Raw genomic sequence first — 18691 nt, 5'->3', positions numbered from 1 at the left:
GTGAAAGTCCACAAATAAAAGTTATGTGAGCGAAGTCTGGTGTATAGAAAAGATTCTTCCCAGCTTTGGTTTCTTCCTGGTTCTTTTAGTCAGTCTGAATCTTGCTCTCTAGCAATGTTAAGTTCCTTTTTTTTTTCCTTTAGTTTCATGCTCTAGGTTACTGAGTCAATTAAACCCAATTTAATGTACAAAGAAATATGGTAGGTACTTAAGGAAAATAAACTTGAATAAGAGACTATTCCTGTTTCAAAGGGTTGAGAAACAGTTAGTAATTATGTAGTATATGGACCTGCTAATGTCGTGTTCTCGTGACAAGTACTTCTGCTTTTCAGAGCCAAATATAAAAACCAGGTAAATGGCCTGGCACATTCCACCTCATACTGTAAGATTAAAATCACAGCTCTTTCCAAGGTTCTGTGCTGGCCTATGTTGATGAGGAATCCTGGTCATGCCTACTAATAGGCTTGTCCCAGAAATGAACATTGCAAGCATTCTCTGAAGTGGAGGTGAATTCAGAGGATTTCTTGGTCTTACCATTGTAACCTAGGATCTGAGAAAGGGAGAGACCAGTCCCTGTGATTTCCTAGGGTATTTACCTGACATTCTTTCTAAAGGCGCCCTGAGGAATATTCTAGTCTAAGCCTCATCCTGCCTACTAAGCAAGAGGTGAGGCAGGTAACTAGGTTCCCTCTAAAATGTAGAGGGTAGGGTTAAAGGAATTGAAATTCACTGAGCATCGACTATGTATTACACATATCATATCTTGTTTAAAGTTCTCGTTAACATTGTGAAATACTATTGCCCCTATTTTACATCCGAGGAGACTGAGGCCCAAAGAGGTTAAATAACTTGTCCAAGGTCACATAGCTAGTAGGTGGTATTGATTCAGCTTGGAGAATGGCATTGAATGGAATCCTAGTTCAGAAATCAGTTGGATCCTGGCTCCACCAAGGATCTATAATGGCTACGTGATGTTAAATTATCAAACTGCTCCAAAGTCATGGGCAGGAGGTCCCCACACAGTGGAAGGCTCTACCACAGGGAGAACCAGACAGCACCTGAAATTCAATTGCACCAAATTTCTTTGGTCTCCAAAATTCAGTTTTTTGCACCTTAATTTCAGACTGCTTCCAGATTAGAAATGTGATAGCTCAATTGCCATAAAGCAAAATAACTCATACCAGGGAAACTCCTGCTGAGTTGGCAACACCCTGGGAGGTGGCGATCCTTGAGGCACAGGAAGCCAGGGAGCAGGAGAATATAGCGGCCCCTTGGCCCTGAAAGCACTGAAGACGTGGGCGTCCAGGCAAAGTGGTGGTGGTGTGGGTGTGGGTGGGGGGGGGGGTCCACAGGCGGAGTTCATTACTAGCCCAGGGTTGCATAAAAAGCAGTGGGAATTCAGGGGATGGCTTTGGTCAGGCTGCTGAAGTCACTGAATCAAATCCTGGACCTTGAGTTCACCGACCCTTCTCACGTAGCACTGTTTCCATAGGAGAGTCCAAAGGGGAATTGGTTCAGGAATCTGACATTTTAACTCTGCTCTGCTGATACAAGGATATTATTACTGAAACTGGCAAGAAAATGGGCTGATGATGACATGATTTCCTAATGAGGTCAACTCTCATTTTTCTGTAGGGAGTTTTGTAGGAATTCTCTAAAACAATAGACACCATCCCAACCGTTTATATTTAACTTGGGGATTGGGGGTGGCACCTGGCAGCCGCTAAGTTTCTGATTAAGTTGGGTTGAAAATAAAAATTAGTAGTCTTTGGGAATGTACTGATTGATGAAGAAGCACAAAGGGGAATCAATTGGTCATTTAGAAGTTGCCATCAATGTTCAACAAATGGGGATGGGAGGCATAAATGGATAGTCCTAGCCACCGTCACACGCTGGTTCTTTGTTAGAATTTGGGTACAGAAACTCAGCACCATAGGCGGGGGAGAAAGATTAATTGGCCAGAAGACTTCTGAAATCTTTTCTTTAGCTGGTTTATACCATTTCAGAGAGGTGGTCTGTTTGTTTGTTTTAGCCTCTAAAGTCCCTTCTCCGAGAAAAAGTCAGCTCTGGATTAGGGTAAAGTATGTAAGGTTTGTCAGTTTCATTCCTGTCCACAGGCCTGGTAACTTTAAGATGGACTTCCTCAGGGCTGAGTGTCTACTGATGGTGTTTCCATCTTTCTCTTAGGAGAGCCCCAAATTTCCCAAACTGCCTTTGAGAGAGTCAGATATTTTATTTTATAAATAGTAGTTGTAGGCTATGTATCCATCACTCATATTATTTGTGCAAAATCAAGAAACTATACTCTAATGGATACACACTTAGAGTAACAGTCTCTTAGGTCTGGCAGGTAAGGAGTGTTCCTTGATGCTTGGTTTTTAGTGCAAGACACACCTGAAGCACATCGCTTACTGTAAATGACCTTTATGAGGTGAAGCTACTTTGGAATTGTTTCACCACTTGAAAATGGGACAGGACTATTGCAAGCATACAGTTACTTGTCAAAGGCCAAATCTCCAAATCTAAAGGAGGAGAAAGAACTATTCTTTGCTAGGTTCAGTCCTTAGAACCAATTCTACTCTGCTGGTGTGTGGAATTTCCACATCTTGCTTAGACTTTAGGGTGAACCTGTTACCGGTTGGAGGAGGAAAATGAGGGAGTACCTTTCAGAAAAGCTGTCTTCCTCTTGGGCTCCCAGGGTCCAATTTGGACGACTTGCTCTAGTGCCATTTTAGTCAGTCAGTCAGCTCCAGGTATTTCCTGAGCATCTATTATGTATGCCACCCTATTCTAGGTGCTAAAGGGATGCAAAAAGAGAAATCTTACACAAGGTTGTAAAATGGTTTATACAAACTCGGAAAGGAAGAGAAGCTGGTTTGAAGATTCTCCAGATGACTTCTTTGATTTATTTGTAGTACTCAGTAACCCTAGTTTTAGTCCCACAGGCCCCCTGATTTACTTTCATGAATCACACCTTATATATCCAGAAGTTTAGGACATGTACCAGTGATAGTACATGAGATGACTTTAAGTTATACAGGACATGAGTTTAGGTGGTAAACAGGCAAGCATAAAATAACAAAGAATTACATCAGGAGAAAATAATTCCCTTTGCAATTCTCTTTCAAGCCTGGATTACTTGTAGAAGAAAGTCTCATTTGGGCCTAGTATGTCACTAACATTCTCCACCATTTCTTAATAATTTTAACCAAGAAAATAGAGTTCTCTTCTGGCAACAGTAGCTATTTAATGACACTTCTATTCTTTTTTTTTCTAGGATTATACTATGTTTATGACCAATGACACAGATATAAATTTTCCTTTTTAGTTGATTTAAAGAAAAATATTAAGTAAATACTAATATAGGTTGAGATCCTGACACTGCTGTCCAAGTGACTGATGTTTGGGAAACATTTCTTTTCCTCTCCTCTACCCCAACCAAGGTTGTTATTTGTGACCCATTCCCGCTCTCTGCTTCAGCAAAACCAGTTCAAGATCGTGATAATGACTGATAATGGGTTAGACACATACTTTTCCCCTATAAGCATTATAACAGGGTTTTCAGATCTTGAGCCTAAAGAGATCATTTTAATGATAGAAATTTTTCTTAAAAGACATGCAAGATATGATATTTGTAGTAAATGAAAATTTCACAGTGATAATATTGAGTCCTGCCAGTTTTGGGCTTTCTGAGCATTCTCCAGTCCTCATAACAACCTTGTAAAGCATTTATCAGATGAGGAAACTGAGGCACAGGGAGGTTAAACAAAACTTTTTCTTGGTCATTCAACCAGTAAAGATCAGAGCCAAGATTCAAGCCAAGGTTTTTCCACTACGCCTTCTGTCTCTGGTGCCCAGAACCTTTGGCCACGTGGGTACCTATTTGTTCCCCTTAAGCATAAAGCAAACCCTAGAAAAGCTACATGGACGAAAAGTCTGAGGAATCCAAGGGAGCACATGAGCAAGTGTGCAATAATGTAAGACAGTGAAACCCAGAGATGCTGTAGAAATATGTTCAGAGTGGGTGAGACTACTTAGAAGAAGTAAGGGCTCTACCAGAAGAGTGGGGAGTCACCTCATTGCGTTCATCTTTGTCCTGCCTTCTGCCACATGACTCACAGACCTTATAGGGCCAGGCCAGCCTTAATACCGCCTGCTGATTCCAGGCACTCAGGAAGGAGCAAGTGTACTTGCTGCCTTATTTCTGTCTCTGGAAAGGATACCGTTACTTCCAGCCTTCAGCCCTTGCTCATCTGGGGCTGGTGTACTGCTGCCTTCTGGACATGCAGAGGCAGGCAGGCTGCATCTGCTTCTGGAGATGAGCCCCCTGCAGAGCTCCTGTCAGCTCTGCCACTGTCCCTTCTAAGCCAGGGTCACAAGCCAGCCGTGCTCTTTACCAGGAAGGAGTCTAGGCAAGTTTCGTGTCCTTTCAGGAAACAGTGTGTCATGTTTACCTGACGCTTCAAGTCAACAGCTGGGGATGTCTTCTGTGACATGAGAGGGAGGAACCACTGGTTCCCACCTCCTGCCCACCCAGTGGGTCGAATTTATTGCAGCCCTGCCATCATCACAGTTATACCTGATTTTACCAGTTGGTTTACAGACTCCTCCAGATGAGAACTGAGTAAGATAATAGACAAGAAAGCAGTTGGTAAATTCCAAAGCCCCCCCCCCCCGCAAAAAAAAATGTACAAGATGATAATAGCAGACTCTCCTAGCCTATTTGAGAGTTAAGTCCTTGGATCTCTGTCCTTTTCTGTATTCCCATTCTCCCTGGGTGATCTCATCTGTTCCCCTGGTTTTAATTACGATCTATATGAAAATAACGCCCAGATCAGCATGTCCAGCTTTGATCTGTCCCCAGACTTTAGTTTTTATTTCTAACAGATTCCTAGATATCTCTATGTCAGTGTATCCCACAGCTACATTAGCGTAAACAAAGTTCCCCCCGTCCTCACTAAGCCCTGCTCTTCCTTTGGAATTCAGCATCTAATTGGTGATACCCTCAGCCACACAGTCACCTGAGCTAGATAACGGGAGCCTTTCTTGATTTTTCCTTTGCCCTTGTCTCCTTGCATCCAAGGCCCTTGGATCTGTTGTTTCTTTCCCAAACTCACTAACTCAGGTGCTCATTTGTCTTTCGTCTGTATTATTCTGCTTTAATTTAGATTATTTTCTCTGGTCTCATTGTCTCCAGCTGTGTCACATCAGTCTACCCTCCACACCTCTGCTAACATGGTATTTGTAAAATTAACTCTGACCATATGTCTCCCCTGCTTAAAACCCTTCGGTGACGCCACAGGATAGATCCAAGCCCCTTAATCTGATATGTGTAAGGCCTTCCCTGGGTGCTTCTTCTGACCCTTTGTGTCCCTCCTGCCCCCACCTTTGTTTCCTTCCATGTCTTTGCTGTTTTTGACTTTTCTTTCTGAAATGTGGTCTCCTTCTGTTGTCAACCCCCGGCCCCACATAGATAATCCTATTCATTATTTAAGATTCAGCTCAGATATCACTTCTTCCAAGAAGCCTTCCCTGAATAGCCCAGTCTCCTGGTTCATTAGGTGCTTGCATGTCATATATACCACTATCAATGTTCATTTATTATTGTTATTTCTTATAAATACATTATACTTATGCATCTCTTCTCCTGGACTGTAAACTCTTTGCAGGCAGAGACAATGTCTTAATATCCTCCGTTTATAGTATAGTGCCTGGCATAAACTAAGCCCGCCCCCCCCAATAATTGATTGAATGATTGAATGTCATAAAAGTAGTTTTAGCTTTTAATATATATCTTCACTGGTTAAAAACTGAAAAATTATTTTAGCTAAACTTCAATTACCTAGCATTCTCTTGCCCCAAATTTCTGAGCATTTCAGCTAGTGAACTGAATTTCTCTGAATAAATTTTAAGTTTATGCCAAAATTGTATAGTGACATTGCAAAAAGACATTGTTACACATTTCAGTGCCCAATTTGGTGATTGTAACTCTTAGCTTATCATTTTGTTTCCCAGCTACTGGGTCTCCAAAGAACTCCAGCTGGAAGAGACACACACATCTCAGACATTCTCCCCAAAGTGTGGGGCAGAGCTCTTGTATGGCCACCTGGGGGCAGTGCAGACTTGTGTATGGGTTTCACAGGAAAGTGAAGTGCCCCAATCCTGAGTAATCCCAGTCCTGTGTGCCACTCTGCCCAGCTCCCTTCCCTCCCACTTCAGGGCAAGACTGTGGCCATGTCTGCCTTTGACTCAGGCTCCCAATGAATTGGTAACAAGGACGGGAATGGTGCTCAGGTGTGAGGCACACTCACCAAGCAGGGTGCACACCCATATACACGTATCCTAGAACACTTCCGGCCTCTAGCTCCTGAGAAGGAAGGTTACACAAATCAAGCTGGAGTTTCTTTGAACCAAGAAACCTACATACTTTAAAAGAAAATGTGAAGGCTGGTGTTAAATACTGTTACTAGGTAACTTTGTTCCATGACATATATATCATCTAAATGTCATATTTTTTTTTTAGAAAAAAGTGTCAGAAACTTAATGAAAGTGACTAATTTTGTAATGTCACATTTCTTTAGTTTTCTAAATTAAATATCCTTGGCTCCTATCCACCAATGGGTGGAAAATCCAATCTTGGTCCTTTTTCAGAAGCTTACAGGTATTTGGCAGAAGAAGATGTCTTTCAGTCAGTGCCTGCCACCCTTGGTGCTCTTTGCCAGTGACAATTCTGGGGCCTTTTCTCTAGGACATGGAGACTTCTGCTGAGGCTTCCAAGTAGCAGTGCCTTGGCTCACCTAGCTGAGCACATAGTCATCTGCATTCAAAGTCCTACTGTCCCAGGGGCCTGTGGGAGAGCAGGAGCAGGATCTGGCCGCACCAGGAGACTGCAGTGCTTTTTAGCACCATCCCCTTCAGAACCAGGCTCAGGAAATTCTCTTTCTGCCATCCTACAATCCTAAGAGCCCCTTTTTCTCTCAAACAGAACAAATTTATCACCTCCAATTTCCCTCCAAAATCTAGGTTGTTTTGAGTTAGCTAAGTGCACATTCTTTAGCATGTCCCATAATAAGGCCAGCCCTTCACCACTTCATTCCACCCATGTTTCCAGCCTCATGTCTAGCCATTTTCCCCTGCATACTCTACTCTCATCACAGGGAACAATTTGGTCTGCTTGCTATTTTCCAAGCATAACAAGTACTTTCATGCCTCCACGCCTTTGCTCATGCTGTTTCCTTGCCTGGAATACTCTTTCTTCCTCTACGCCTGATGAACTCTTTGCTTATCTTCAAGGACCAAATCAAATGTTATTTCTTCTGTAGGTTCCCCTGACGTGTTCCCCTTTTTGAAATTCACTAACACTCCTGATAGTCCCTGTCCCGGTTTTTATGTAGCTGTTTTGTTATGCGTCTCCTTATCAGATGGCAAGCTCAGTGAATGGCTTAACAACTCAAGAGAGAGCAACTCCTGACTTGACTTCCTCTCCCCATCCTCTTCAATCTATGACTTCATTTATCTTTGTCTCCACAGCTTTTAGCATATTGCTGGGCACATAGTATGTATTTAACAAAGGTTTGTTGAATATGATGAAAGCTGGAAGACATCAGACAAAATGTGGTTGTTATTTTATTTTCACTTTTCATTACCACTTCTCAGAATTTTTGAATTACTGTTCTCAGTTTCCTCTCCTGATTATTTCTGTTCTTCCTGGCAATATGCATCCCATTCCAATTTTACCTAGCTATCTTTGGCTAGCTCTCTCAACCCTAACACTCCACTCATTTATTCCCTCATTTAACACGTATTTATTGAACACCTGCTGTGCTACAGGTGCTATTCTAGGCATTAAGGATTAACAGTGAACAAGATAGGTGGGATATTTTCATGGAGATTACATCATGGTTGAATAATTAGACCAAAACAAGTAAATAAACATATAATTTCAAATAATAATGAGTTCTAGGGAAAGAGTAAGTGATCATGTGATAGGGGGTGAAATGGGAATCACCTGAAAGAGTTTGGTCAGGTAAGCCCTTTCTGAAGAAGAGCCATTTGAAATCTGGAGAACAAGAAGGAGATAGCCATATGGGGGTCTGCTGAAAAAACATTTCAAGTGGAAAGGTCAGCAAGTGCACAGGCCCAAAGACAGAAACAAATTATTGAACGTTACAAAGCATTACATAAATAAACAAAACAAGTAAGGTTTTTCTTAGCCTGTCGCCATCCCTTTACCCCTTTCATACAAGACTACTAGCTTCGATCTCTTCTGAGAAGTAATGGACTTTCTCTAGCCTTTGCCTTGCCTACCACTCAAGTCACAGAATTTTCTTCTAATGAATCACATTGAAGCTCATCTGAAGTTTGTCTCACTGAAATCATCTTGGTGACTGAAGCACCAATCTGGGGGATTAGAAGCTTCGGGTGTCCCTTATGTCAGACAGTACTTCCCTCCCCTATCTCTTCCAGAAGGACTAGGGCCTGGTCTCCCATCTCCAGGGAAGGGTCATCTCACAGGAATACTCAGATAGAAATCTAGGGTAGCATGGAGGGGCTAAAGCCAGTTCTCTGGACAGACACCCACAGGTACGTGGGCCTGGAGTTCACCTCTGTGAACCCCATGAGTGTCTTCCCATCCTATAGTCATTCTTGTTACCCTTCTTCCACTGAGCATTGCCCTCCACTTGGCTGCCATGCCCAGCTGGTGAGAGAGTCCAAAAGAGCTGGCTTGCTCTCTTAGATGCCAGAGCAGCTGCTTAAAGAGGCTGGATGGCTTCCTGCCACTGGAGACATGAAACACTCTCAGTAAGCCAGGAGCCAGAATCAAAATCATATGGTTTGCTTTGTAGTAAAGATCACAGGGCCTGAAAAATTAGAAGAAGGAGGACCAAACGGGACAAGCCTTTTAGGGTATGGGGGATGCGCCTACCGCAGTCCTGGCAGCCCTATACTCACAAGTACAGCCCTTCTGCTTATGAGGTCTTCTGCCCTTGGACTCCTGGCTGACTTGGACTCTCCTCTGGCCCAGACTGGTGGAAGTCCAAACGGTAGAGGCCTGAAGAGAGACCATCTACTCCCTGGAACGGCAGGTCCTTTTAAAGACCTCCTTACCAGATGCCCCCAAAATGAAAACTGTCCCTATTTACTCTTTTCTCTAATGAACTGACATACCCCACATCTTAGAAATATTAAGTAAGAAACCCTTTATCTGCTTGTTTACTGTGGATCTAAATAGATACAAGTTCTCTCAGAAGGATTTTGTTTTTTTTTTTCATTTTTCCAAGTTATTCCTGGGGTAGAAGCCCCATAAGCATTAAAAAGAAATTCATACTGGGGTGGCCAGGTGGCTCAGTTGGTTAGAGCACGAACTCTGAACAACAGGGTCGCCGGTTCGATTCCCACATGGGCCAGTGAGCTGCGTCCTCCACAACTAGATAGAAGGACAATGACTTGGAGCTGACGGGCCCTGGAGAACAGACTATTCCCCAATATTCCCCAATTGAAAAAAAAAAAGAAAAGAAAAGAAAAAGAAATTCTGTTTAAAAAAAAAAAAAGAAATTCATACTAATGACCCCTTCTAAAAGGATAGACTACATGGACCAGTGTGGCAAGCCTACAGTTGAAATCTACTTGAGGACTTTAAATGCCAGCGATTGTGTTAATTCTAGTGTGTGCCTGTCCTTATGAATATGAGTAGGTATTGTTTATGGACAAATTGGGGAGAAGGTTCTGTATGCCTGCAACTGGGGTAGCCAGCAGTGTCTTCTGCTCTGCAGACCAAGGCCAAGGCACCTGAGGAAAGGCTGACTCCTAATTATCACTGTCTGTGTACTGCCTCTTTGCCACCCCTACCCCAACCCACCGCTTCAGGGGCTCCATGCAAAAGGCAGCATTTGTGGGAAAAGATCTATAGCCACATGTTCCCATGTCTATGCAGAAGAGTTTGGGGCAAATGCCTTTGCTTTAGGACCCAGACTGACCCCTAAATGGGAGGAATGTTCCAGGGAGCCCTTTGCTATGACAAGAAGGTAGAGCCTCAGTGCTTCAGAGTTGACAGCCTGCTCCATACACCACTCCCCTGAACCATACACCCAGGACACGTCTAAAATATGCTGAATCATGGAAGAAAAAGCAAAAGCAAAAAATAAAACAAAAAACACAGGTTTTCCTAACTTTCTTCTGCAGGTATTTTCTTGGATAGGAAGGGAAACAAAAAGTCTGATAAAGAGGATGGTCCTCCTTCTCTACTACTGCTGACAGTGAATATTTAAAAGGTTGTGGCTGATTTGAGGGTGGGACTTTGTACGAAGCTTCCCAAAGTGGCAAGGATGACCCCCTCCCTGCCTCCCAGACCCCCTAATTTGCTCTTACTAAATGCTAGGTCAGAGCAGGGAACAAGATCCTGAAGCCCTTTGGCTCTAAACAGGCCCTTCAATTCCATCCATCAAAGACATGGCCCTAGTTCTAGAAGCTTCAACCATGCACTACAGGAGATTTAGAAAAGCTGGAGCCAAGCCTTTCTCATTTCCTGATGTTATTTCTCACTGCCCTTCCAGGACTATCCACAGAATCCAAGGGACTATGTGGGTGAGGTCAGCGGGGGTGGCATTGCCAGTTATAGTTCATTCTTTTTATTTTTTAAATGTATTTTTATTTTTTTAATTAATTAATTTTTACTGGGGAATATTGGGGAACAGAGTGTTTTTCCAGGACCCATCAGCTCCAAGTCACATCTCTGTTTTCAATCTAGTTGTGGAGGGCGCAGCTCACTGGCCCATGTGGGAATCAAATCAGCGACCTTGGTGTTATGAGCACTGCGCTCTAACCAGCTGAGCTAACCGGCCACCCTATAGTTCATTCAGAAACAGGGTTTAAGTTTCACATAAGCTTGTTAGCGTGCTAGATTGTTTTGAAGTTATTGACCAAAATAAGTTACATTTTTGCATAGACCCCATGTTATTTAAGCTTTACAATAATACTATGCTTTGGAATGGGAAAGTTTGAGTATCCCTATTATATAGATGAGGAAACTGACATAAAGTGATTCCATGACTTGCCCAGATTTGCTGAGCTCTGTTGTTACCAGAATCAGGACTAGGATTCTGATTTCCTAACTTCCAGTTCAGTGCCTTTTCTACTCTTCTGCCTTAAGAATAAACATCCTACAAAAAGTTACAGTAAGACAGGAATACTTGGCAATAATTGAACCCCTTCCCTGGGCTCCCATTCTAAGTGTGGGATCTTCGTCTTTCAAGTTAGAGTCCTCTTTTGTCACAATCTGCTCCCCAGATTTATATGCAGTTCCTGTGCATGGAGCCCCACCAGGCACTTTACATACTATTATCTCAGTTTGTCCTCCAGGATCTCCATTGAGGATATTATTTACCCACATTACTGATTTAAAAAACAAAAAATAAACGAAAAAAACCCTGAAGCTCAGGAAGGCAGATAAATTAGCTTAAAATCCCAGAGCTTGTAAGTGGCAGTTGGAGCTGAAACCAGGTCTTCTGCTACTCTGGTCCTCTTTCCACTATATCTTAGGGATCCAGAAACACTAGCCATAATAGGAATCAAACATAGATCATCTCCTAAAGACATGAGCGGGTTCATGGCTTTACCTGCGTGAAGCAGATTCCAGGACTAGGATACCCTGCAGTACAGTAGAGAACCTCTGGTTTCTCCAGAAGGGCAAATACCCTTCCCACTGGGTACCCACACGGAAACACGTGAGCATTCTCACGTGGCATGTGCTGCCCCACCTTCCCCTGCCAGGGGTTTGGTCACAGCTATAGCATCTTGTCAACCTATTTAAACCAATTTGCAGTCGCTGGTAGCAAAGTGTCTTTCCCTGATAGGCTGAGTCATTGAGCCTCTGTAGACTTTGGAAGAGGGAATCATTAGCTGAAACATTCAAGAACCAGAAGGTCGTGGAGAGGTATGTAATAATTTCATCCAGATGTTAGGACTGGTTTTTTTCCTTTTCTCTTTCAATCACATTCAAAGTGTGAGCAAGTTGTTTTCATCTTATCAATCAAGCTAGGTGGGAAGAACTTTGCTTCCTTTATTCTTGGGGGGTTCTGCACCGAAAGATCAAGAAGGCTAACAGCATTTGGATAATTCAGGGAGGTATCTGAATTATCAGAGAGCACTTTGCACAACATAACTGAATTATCTGGATAGGTAAATGGGGTTGCAAGTACATCAGCAAAATCCAATTAGAAACCTCCAAGTGCATTCTAATTTATAGCTTCCACACTGTTTACCTGCAGTGTAGACAGCCCATCTGTTTTGAAATCCTTCTAAGAAATTGTGGTTGTGCAAATTAGTCTAACAAATAGCTGAATGTGCACGTCGCTCTGGTAAAGGGAAAGGCAGACCTAGCCATAAGTACATTTTATCTCATAGCATCTGAGCAGCCTAGGTGGCTTGGCAGCTTTGTGGTGCTATGTGGCTCCCAGCTGGTCATTAGATAACTCATAAAACTCCTCTCCAGCAGCACAGGCTTTCCTGAGGTTAACTCTTCCTGTGGAGCTGGGATGAGGGAAAATAGGTCTTCCTAAACTGCAGCTGCACCTGACAACCCCCCCGACGCTACACCTGAGCTCCTGCTCCCTGGAAGAGAAACCTGAGTAAAGATAGCCGTGGCAGCAGATAAAGCTTCTTCTTGGCAATGCTGCTTCTGACTTCAAAACTGTGGGCACTGAGCTAGAAAGCAGTGCAGAGAGAGAGAAAGTAAATGACATTGGGAAATGGGAAACTCAGGCTAAGAAAGAACCTGACTTTCCTCCCCTCAAAAAGATGTGCTTTGCAAGGTTCATCTTTTCATCTGGCCTGATAAGTCTCAGGATTTTCAGTCCTTAAACTCCTTGAGCAGAACAAAAGAGTGCTCAACAAAAGTGTCTGCTCTATTTATACCTATTTACTAGATTAAATAAACAGCCAGGAAACAAACAAAAAGAAACACCTTTGAGGTGTTTTCGCTGAATCCCTGTGATTATATACAGCTCCTCTTAAACATGTTTGCTTCGGTGCTTTTAAGTTTTGATTGAAATCCGCAGTGGAAAATATGTTTCAAAAGAGGAAAAAAAATCACCCAACACACTTCTGTGCCTTGCATTTTGACCCAGCCCACAAAATGATTGGAAGAATCTTTGCAGACCCACTAGAGATCCCGGAGTCCATTGGAGAACCATTGAGCTAAAAACATCTTGATTTTAGAACCGTCTTTTGATCTGGAATTATCTGTTATTGACCACAGAGAGCTGCTACTTACAATTCCTGGGAGAGGGCCCTGTACAGTGAGAGGTGAGCCAGTGCGGGGTAAAAAGAAATCTCTTTCTCTTTCTCAGTGGGTGTTTTGGTACAGTACGATACTTATGCTTAGCACGATATCTATGGGCTCAATTTCTTTTTTCCCTTCACCTTATCTTCTTCCTCGTCTTCCTCCTTCTCTCTTCCTCCTCCTTATCTTCTTCTATTTTTTCTTTGTTTGCTTCTTCTATAGAAAAACGTTCCCCAAGCCCTCGGTGCCTAGATGATTTTTTGCCTGGTACATTCTGCTAATTGGAGTTTTGGAGTCAGTTTCTTATTTGGGTGCAAAATTTTCCTGAATATTTAAGCACCTAAATTATTGTAAAAGCAGCTGGCAACTGCCTATGCTTTGTAGACAGGTAACTGAGATGATACCTGAGAAGAGAAGGCTGCAAGTCGGTACCCTTCACTGTACCCTACCCAAATGCCGAGCTCTGTTGAGACATGTGTAAGAAAGAAGAACCTTTTGGAAGAAGCAGCAATGATGCAATGAGCCGACAACGCAGATGATATGAAGACCGAGTTCGGGGAATAATGAAAGCATACCCTGGAAGCATGAAATTACAAATCTCCCAACTGAGCGGAGCCCTGAGAATGAGATAGTTCCTTTGGTCAAACTGCTCTGAAAGTAAAGGAAAAAACTGACTTGCATTGAAGGTAGGGAATGTATCTGTGTCTCTTCTGCTAAAACAACAGGGATCTCATGAAGGATCAAGGCACTAACACTGATGGCTTCACTTTGGGCACAGCCCTCAGCAGGATGGCCCAGTGTAAAGGGAATTACCAGGAATGGGGGTGGGAGGCATTACAGCCTGTTGGTTTTGGTCACTCAAACATCCTGGCAAACAGATGTAGAAAGGAGACTGACCTTTACCTCAAAAGAAGTAAATTGTAGGTTGAAATATTTGGTTTCAGTCTCTGGTTGAGTCTTTGAAAAGCAGACCTGTGAGTCTAGGAAACCAAATACCAGATTGTATTTATTGCTTTGGAACTCTGTGAATTCAAGGCTATAAGGAAATGTATGCTTCACATTGAGACAATTACTTCTAAGTGGCTGTATTACTGTCGAGTGTACATCTTGTGCAAATGGCTCTAGGTTGGAATGCAGTCCGGGAAAAGGGCTGTTTCTGGTTCTTCAAGACAGTCTGGAGGAACCTCAAAAGTTAAAATGCAGTAGTCCCCCTTTATTTGTGGGGAATATGTTCCAAGACCCCCAGTAGATGCCAGAAACTGAGGATAGTACCAAACTCTATACATACTATGTTTTTTCCTACACATACGAGTACATACCTATGATAAAGTTTAATTTATAAATTAGGCACAGTAAGAGCTAAACAATAATAGCTAATAATAAAGTAGAACAGTTAAAATAATGTACTGTAATAAAAGTTATGTGAATGTGGTCTCTCCCTCAAAATATCTTATTGTACTGTACTCACCCTTCTTCTTGTGATGATGTGAGATGATAAAGTGCCTTAAGTTGAGAACTTTCGCTTTTTCACTTAAAGGAGGCACTTTATGGCTTCTCTTTGGTGTATCTGAATTGCCAGCATCACTACTCTTGTGCTTTGAAGCTATAATTAAGTAAAATAAGGGTGACTTGAACACAAGCACTGTGAATCAATCTGATAACCGAGATGGCTACTAAGTAACTAACGGGAAGGTAGAGTATACAACATGGATAGGCTGGACAAAGGTGATTCACATCGGGGGTAGGATGGAGTGAGACTGCAAGAGATTTCATCACACTGCTCGGAATGGTGTGCAATTTAAAACGTATTCATTGTTTATTTCTGGAATTTTTCTACTTAATATTTTTGGACCACAGTTGGCCATGGGTAACTGAAACTATGGAAAGCAAAAATGCAGATAAGGGAAGGCTATTGTAACATGCAACTTGCCATGTCTCGGTTACACCATGAATATTTCTCTCTTCCAAGCACACTTGCCCATGGTAAGCATTATAGCAAACATGCCGTTACAGTCAGGCACAGGGAAGCAAAGGTGCCAAGTGTTCAGAGTTGGGCAAAGAGGTAAGGAACCAGAGCCAGGACACCAGTCAGAGGGAGAGAAGAGTTCTTACAGGAGAGAAATAGAAAATAGGAACCAAAAAGATTAGATGGCGGGGTCAGGGTGTAGGGCAGGGTATCATCTTTGATTCAGAGAAGAAAGAATACAATTTGGGGAAAATATATTCAAAGAAATAGATTGTTAGTTGAGAGAAAACTGACTTTAGTTGAACAGGGAATGATATTTGGATTTTGGGGAGGATATTGGAAAGAACTGTAAAACTAGAGTCTGTATCCAATTTAAATACCTGTGTAGCTGGGTCTAGGGGCCAAAACAGTCCCTAGAGCCCTTAGAAGTCTGCATTTTGCTCATAGGGCAGCTATCTTGAAGAAAAAGTAGAGAAATGGGAGCATTACAGAGAGGAAAGACTTCCGTAACCCCCTCTGATAACCCCCACAAAGATAAGATCCAGCCATAAATTGCCTGCTAGACATCCACCACTTCTGTCTCCATCTGTTCCTCAAACCCGTGCTTACAGATTCATTCTTTATATTCAGATATTTGTAAGAAGATTCATCTTGGAACAAAAGTACTAAATTCAAAACATTCTAAACCACAATTTGAATTTTGTTTAAAAGATGAAAGGATGAGAAGTGCGACTCTACTCACTTGTTTAGAAATAGTCGTTGCAGACAGGATCCCAGGCATTGTATGTTTCAGTCTTCCCTTGGTTTAGTCTGTTCTCAAATGCCATCAGGCCTCATTCAATACCGTCAGTCATTTGGCTTTTAGAAAGGGGAAAGTGATTGTTTAAAATTGCCTTTTTATGTCCTGTATTTGCATGCGTCGACATTTGCTTCCTGGGAAGTGTACAGTGATGACGGACTGGATAGCTGCTTTGTCGCTTCAAGTGTGAAATAAATTAGGAGGCCTTCTCCATCCTTGGCATCACTATAAGTTAGGGACACAGAGTCAAAGCATTCACTGCTTGGGGCCTAGCCTCAGTGTGGTCAGCACGCCTGACTCACAGGAGCAGCAGGCCCTGTGCGCAGAGCTCAGGAGCAGGGATTAGGAGACCAGTTTCTGGGCCTGCATCCACCTCTAACTTTCTGTGAGGCTTTAATCTAGGCGTTGACCTGCTCAGGGCTGCCACCTGTGCACCCAATAGGAAAGCAATGACTAGCCCCTCCTACATGCAAGGACACTTGTGGATAAAATGACAACTGAAGCATCTGCCGTAGCTGGGGGAGAGGGAGTGGGGTCAGAGAGAAACTACGTTGTGATAGTTGACTTTTTCTTCATTTTTAAAATCCTTATCTCCTTCTTCCCTGGGCCCTTGAATGGTCTGAACACACTTTTATTTTCTCTTAAGTTTTTTTTTTTTCCCCCTCATTTGTTTCTATGTATCTTTTGATCTCTCCTCTAATTTTTTCTTTGACTCGGTTCTTTAAAAGTATGTTGTTTAATCTCCATGTATTTGTGGTTTTTCCTGCTTTCTTTTTACAATTGCTATCCAATTTCAAAGCCTTGTGATCAGAGAATATGCTTGGTATGATTTCAATTTTCTTAAATTTGCTGAGGCTAGTTTTATGTACCATTATGTGGTCTATCCTTGAGAATGTTCCATGTACACTAGAAAAAATGTATAGTCTGCTGTTTTAGGATGAAGTGTTCTATAAATGTCAGTTATGTCCATTTTATCTAATGTGTCATTTAGGGCTGCTGTTTCATTATTTATTTTCTGTTTGGATGATCTATCCATAGCTGTGAATGATGTATTTAGGTCCCATAGTATAATTGTGTTTTGGGCAATTTCTCCCTTTAGTTCTGTTAGTAGTTGCTTGGTATATTTCGGTGCTCCCTGATTGGGGACATAAATATTGATGACTGTTATGTCTTCTTGTTGTATAGTCCCCTTTACCATTATGAAATGTCCATCTTTGTCTCTTGTTACCTTTTTCACCCTGAAGTCTGTTTCATCTGATATCAGTATAGCTATACCTGATTTTCTCTGGATACCATTTGCTTGGAGTCTCCATTTCCACCCTTTCACTTTGAGTCCATGCTTGTCCTTGTAGCTGAGATGTGTCTCTTGGAGACAGCATATGGTTGGGTTTAGTTTTTTGATCCAGCCTGCTACTCTGTGCCTTTTTATTGGTGAATTCAGTCCATTTGCATTTAGGGTGATTATTGATATGTGAGAATTTCCTATCATTCTATCTTTAGTTTTCTGGTAAGACTGTGTCTCCATTGTTTCTTTGCCTTTTTGTTGTCTGTTATTTCTGTGTGGTGGTATTCTATGATATTTCCCTCTGTTTCTTCTTTTATTACAGTATATATTTCAGTTCTGGATTGTTTTTGAGTGGTTACCTTTAAGTTTATGTAAAAGAAAGTTTGATATTTAGAGTATTCCATTTTCTTCAGCATGCCTACTTTCTCCATTCCCATGTTCTGGTTCAGGCCTTTACTCTCCCCCTTTTTATGTTTTGGTTGCCACAAATTGTCCCTGTTGATGATGGTCAAATAGCCTCCTTTAGTATTTCTTGTAGCGCAGGTAGTGTATTAGAAAATTCCCTCAGCTTCTGTATGTCTGGAAAGGTCTTTATTCCTCCTTCATATCTAAAGGATATCTTTGCTGGGTATATTATTCTTGGCTCAAAATTTCTCTCTTTCAATAGTTTAAATATCTGGTTCCACTCCCTCCTGGCTTGTAGAGTTTCTGCTGAGAAATCTGATGATAATCTAATGGGCTTTCCTTTGTAGGTTACCGTCTTCTTTTCCCTGGCTGCCTTCAGGATTCTTTCTTTGTCGTTGATTTTTGACAGCTTCAATACAATATGCCTTGGAGAAGGCCTGTTGGGATTGAGGTAGTTAGGTGTTCTATTTGCTTCTTGGATTAGAGGATCCAGTTCTTTCCACAAGTTTGGGACTTTCTCATCGACTATTTGTTTGAATATACTCTCTGTTCCCTTCTCTCTTTCTTCTTCTGGTATGCCCATTATTCTTATATTGCTCTTTCTGATGGAGTCAGAAAGTTCTTCTAGAGTTCTTTCATTTCTTTTAAGTCTCAAGTCTCTTTCTTCTTCCATCCGTGTCATTTCCACGTTTCTATCTTCGATGTCACTGATTCTTTCCTCCATCTGGTTAACTCTACTACCTAAACTGGCTATTTCATTCTTAATTTCTTCTATTGAGTTCTTAATCTCCAGAAATTCTATTTGGTTCTTTTTTTAAATTTCAATCTCTTTGGTAAAATGTTCATGTTGTTCTTTGATTGTGTTTCTGAGTTCATTAAACTGCCTTTCTGTGTTTTCTTGCATCTCGTTGAGTTTTTTCAGAACTGCAATCTTGAATTCTCTCTCATTTAAGTCAC

General features: G+C 41.9%; 1 protein-coding gene across 2 annotated transcripts in view; it reads left to right on the top strand.

Annotated features, from left to right (window-relative positions):
* ASIP (agouti signaling protein) overlaps window positions 1–18691 on the top strand; it is a 90695-nt gene that overhangs the window by 41762 nt on the left and 30242 nt on the right. Inside the window, exon 8 of one of the 2 annotated variants that reach the window (XM_088789193.1) lies at window positions 13256–13302. In XM_088789193.1, the coding sequence (XP_088645319.1) occupies window positions 13256–13302 (47 nt within the window). Of the gene's footprint in view, window positions 1–13255; window positions 13303–13530; window positions 13966–18691 lie in introns of those variants that run through there. The other variant, XM_074318252.2, reaches the window with a different exon arrangement.

The sequence above is a fragment of the Rhinolophus sinicus genome, chromosome 13, assembly GCF_057876585.1.
Source record: "Rhinolophus sinicus isolate RSI-liver-muscle chromosome 13, RSI-T2T, whole genome shotgun sequence".
NCBI lineage: Eukaryota > Metazoa > Chordata > Mammalia > Chiroptera > Rhinolophidae > Rhinolophus > Rhinolophus sinicus.
This window is presented reverse-complemented; position numbering and strand designations above follow the sequence as displayed.